This window comes from Cornus florida, unplaced genomic scaffold, assembly GCF_030987335.1.
Source record: "Cornus florida cultivar Cherokee Brave unplaced genomic scaffold, ASM3098733v1 CherokeeBrave_3.0.0_Hap2_Chr11, whole genome shotgun sequence".
Taxonomy (NCBI): Eukaryota; Viridiplantae; Streptophyta; class Magnoliopsida; order Cornales; family Cornaceae; genus Cornus; species Cornus florida.
In genome coordinates, this window is record NW_026775581.1 from 80,020,769 (window position 1) to 80,024,542 (window position 3,774).

Genomic DNA, 3,774 nt, shown 5'->3' on the forward strand with positions numbered 1-3,774 from the left:
GTGCTTATAATACACACAAACACGTGTAAATACAGTGTATTTGTGCAAACTTTTTTTTTTTTTTTTCCTTGCTTACCCAAGAAAAACATATCATCCCCATCTTGCTTACCCAAGAAAAGAGCATCTTACTTGACTTTATCTATCTGTCATTGTTATCGATTTTTTATTTTAAATAGGCTAGTTTGTTTCGATATAAAATATTTTATTTGAAAAATATTTTTCTTTTTAGGTAGAATATTTTTAAAATTTTTATTTTTTAATATTTAGTAAAGATCTAAGTTAAGATTGATGTAGAGTCCATTATGCTGGGACGTATAAAATAATTTGTCAAAAATTGTTGAGTAAATTATTTTTACTAAGTTTTAATATTTTTTTTTTATCCTAAATATTTTAAGATAAGCAAACATTAAAAAAATAAAAAATAAAAATATTTTTTTAAAAATATTTTACCTTAATATACTTTTAGCTTTCACCGTCAATTTCAAAAGTCCCTATTGTTTTTTCTTCCGAACTTTGCACACATCGTTCATACCTTTAGACTGCGTAGATTACTCTGACTTCCATTACACACCTGTTAGAATAGAAAAATAAAAGGAAGAAAAAGATAAATTTATCCTCATAGATCTTCTAAGCATCAAAAGCTGAAGTCCTGATGTCAATGTCTCGAGTGAAATTACGAAAAATAATCCTAAATTTTTCAGTTTTTACCCATTAATCTTTTACACTTCTCTGCCCTCTGGCCCCCTCCACAGAAACCTTTGGTCAGTGAGCTCTGTTTAGTGTTCAATTCATAATTTTATTGTTCTGATGGGATTCAAACTTTCAATGCAAAAAACTTGCTCTATCCAGTGGATAAATCAAGGGGCTTTAAATCTTAAAGCTATTCTTTTAAGTCATCATTGGAGGGAGTACGTGGTAGTGGTTCTAGTGAACAATGATGGATCATAAGAATTTACGGTTCACAGAGGAAGTAGAGAGAGGAACCGAAAATTAAACAGATGACTGGAAGGAGATTTAACAATGTGTTCCAAAGTATTTGGGTTTTCCATTACCGCTGCTTTAATTGATGTATTAAATTCAATAATACATCAATTAAACAATATGGATATTATAAGGACAAATTTAATAACATAAATAATTCACCAATAGAATATTAATTCAATAACAAAAAAAATTAATATGATTACAGAAATTTATAAAGTAAAACAATAATATTAAAATAAGTAAGAAAAAGTTGGCCGGTCATCTGTTTGTTTGACCTAAACTTTATTCAATTTTTGCTTATTTTAAGTTTAATAAAATAATAATAATAATAATAATAAGTAAGATAAAATAAAGTAAGATATGACTGGGATTTTAACATGGAAACCTTTTTAAGAAAAAATCACCTTGGCTATCGCTTTCAGCGAAGTAATCCAATATCTTAAAGTAAAGTATAACAGACTCTATTACAAGATCGCACCCTCTCCCTTCTACCAAGAATCAGTTGATGAACGCCTCTGACTTGTGACTAGTATCATACATTTCCTTTAAGAAATAAAAATACCCTCTAAGAACAACGACCACATTGGCATGGAAATATTTTAGGTTGCCCAAATCTTTAATAAAAAATTTTGCCTCAAGAAATTGTTTGATGTGCTTAATAGCCAAATCATGATAATATCATTATCTTGACGTAGACCAAAATAAAAGTCAAAAAATTACATCAGTAATTTGTGAACAATGAATAATCACACTTTGATTGGGAAAAATCAGGCTCAAGACTAGTACACGAAAATTTGGCAAACCACGAGTCGTGATGCTTACTTTAAACCATAGATGGATTTTTTAGTTTACAAATCTACGTCACCCCTTATCGGGCAAACCCAAGCAAAAACACCAAATATACCTATTCTTCAAGATCACCTTGTAAAAAGGCGTTATTAACGTCAAACTAATGAAGAGGCTACCACTTGATGGAGGCAATGGAAACAAAAGCACATACCGTTACTAATTTTGCAACAGGTGCAAAAGTATAATGATAATCCAAGTCTTCGGGTTGGGTAGTTGTACACAAAAGTAACTTGGTAAAATTGGTGTACTCAATTTGAGAGCCTGACTATCATTATATACAAGCGAAAAATTACAAATATGGAAAAGAGAATAAAATCAAATCAAAATAAAGAGAATAAAATAAAATAAATCAAAATAAAGAGAATAAAAATAAAATTCCTAAAAATTAGCCTATATTGAAGATCCAATAAATCTGCCGTAATCGTTAAGTCAACTTAAAGATAAGATTTCCAACACTCCCCCTCAAGCTGGAGCAAATATGTTGACTAAGCCCAGCTTGACGATGGAAGACTGGAGAAGAGAAGGCCCAACAGACTTTGTGAACACATCTGTAGTCTATTCTGAAGAAGGAACAAAAATAGGATTAATGATACCCGATCGAACCTTCTCTCGAATAAAGTGAATGTCTACCTCAATATGTTTCGACCTTTCATGTAAAACAGAATCAGAAGCAAGCATAATGGCTGATTTATTGTCATAAAACAGCCTTGAAGAACCTTTCTGTACAAGACCCCAACTCTCCCAAAATTGATTGAAGCCAAAGGAGCTCACAAGTACCTTGAGCCATAGCTCAGTATTCAACTTCAGCAGAGGATTTAGAAACAACAGCCTACTTCTTACTCTTCCATGATATGAGATGATTACCATAGAAAGTACAGAAGCCAGAGGTAGAACGTCTATCTGTCTTACATCTAGCATAGTCTGCATCAGTAAAGCATGAGAGTTCAGACTGATTTCCTAAGGCATAGAACAGACCAAGACCAGGGCACGACTTAAGGTACCTCAAAATATGGTAGACTGCATCCATATGAGCTGAGCGAGGGGTATGCATGAATTGACTAATCACACTAACAACAAATGTCAAATCGGGCCTTGTCTTAATCAAGTAGATAAGACGACCTACTAAACGTTGATACACGGATGGATCTGGAAGTAATTCCCCTGACTCAATAGAGAGTTTAAGATTGGGGTCCATAGGAGTGGAAGCAGGTCGACACCCAAGCATGCTAGTATCTTGAAGAAGATCCAAAACATATTTTCTTACCTCGATTCCAAGAAAATATCGAAGAGGACCTAAGTCCTTCACATCAAAGGACTTTTGAAGATGAAGTTTCGCCTGAGCAATCCCTGAAGCATCATCACCTGTGATAATGATATCATCCACATATACCAATAACATAATGCAACGACCATCAGAGCGACGTCGAATAAAACAAGTATGGTCTGAGTGGCAGCGCACAAAGCCCATGGATAAAACAACATTGCTGAAATGACTAAACCAAGCTCTAGGAGATTACTTCAGACTATAAAGAGACTTCCGTAGCCTACAGACTTTCCCAGCATGCTCCCCCTCAGCCTGAAATCCAGGGGGTGGATCCATATATATAGTCTCAAGTAAGTCTCCATTAAGAAATGCATTCTTAACATCTAACTGATGCAGAGGCTAAGAATGGGCAGCAGACAAGGAGACAAGCAGTCGCACAGACGTCAACTTAGCCACAGGAGCAAAGGTAGCACTAAAGTCTTTGCCCGGAATCTGAGTAAGGCCTTTTGCTACCAACCGAGCCTTATACCGATCAATAGAACCATCGGCTAAGTACTTCACATTAAAGACCCACTTGCAGCCAACCGTTTTCTCCCCAGAAGGTAAAGCAACAAGTTCCCATGTATTATTATGGTGTAAAGCATCCATTTATGTTGTCACGGCAGACACCCAATTGG

General features: G+C 34.6%; 1 protein-coding gene across 1 annotated transcript; it reads right to left on the reverse strand.

Moving 5' to 3' along the window:
* Window positions 1-2,388: 2,388 nt before the first annotated feature.
* On the reverse strand, window positions 2,389-3,433 carry LOC132281383 (uncharacterized). The gene is made up of 3 exons (XM_059783093.1): window positions 3,382-3,433; window positions 3,098-3,195; window positions 2,389-2,754 (listed from the first exon to the last, which is right to left on the reverse strand). The coding sequence occupies exons 1-3, from the start codon at window positions 3,431-3,433 to the stop codon at window positions 2,389-2,391; spliced, it is 516 nt and encodes a 171-aa protein (XP_059639076.1).
* Window positions 3,434-3,774: the final 341 nt, after the last annotated feature.

Bases quoted from the DNA above. Each gene is read 5' to 3' on its own strand.
- LOC132281383 (XM_059783093.1), bottom strand. From the start codon at position 3,433: ATGGATCCACCCCCTGGATTTCAGGCTGAGGGGGAGCATGCTGGGAAA. The intron at 3,196-3,381 runs GTAGGCTACGGA...TCATTATCACAG, and splicing joins GGAGCATGCTGGGAAAGTCT to GTGATGATGCTTCAGGGATT. The intron at 2,755-3,097 runs GTAAGAAAATAT...TTACTGATGCAG, and splicing joins GATATTTTCTTGGAATCGAG to ACTATGCTAGATGTAAGACA.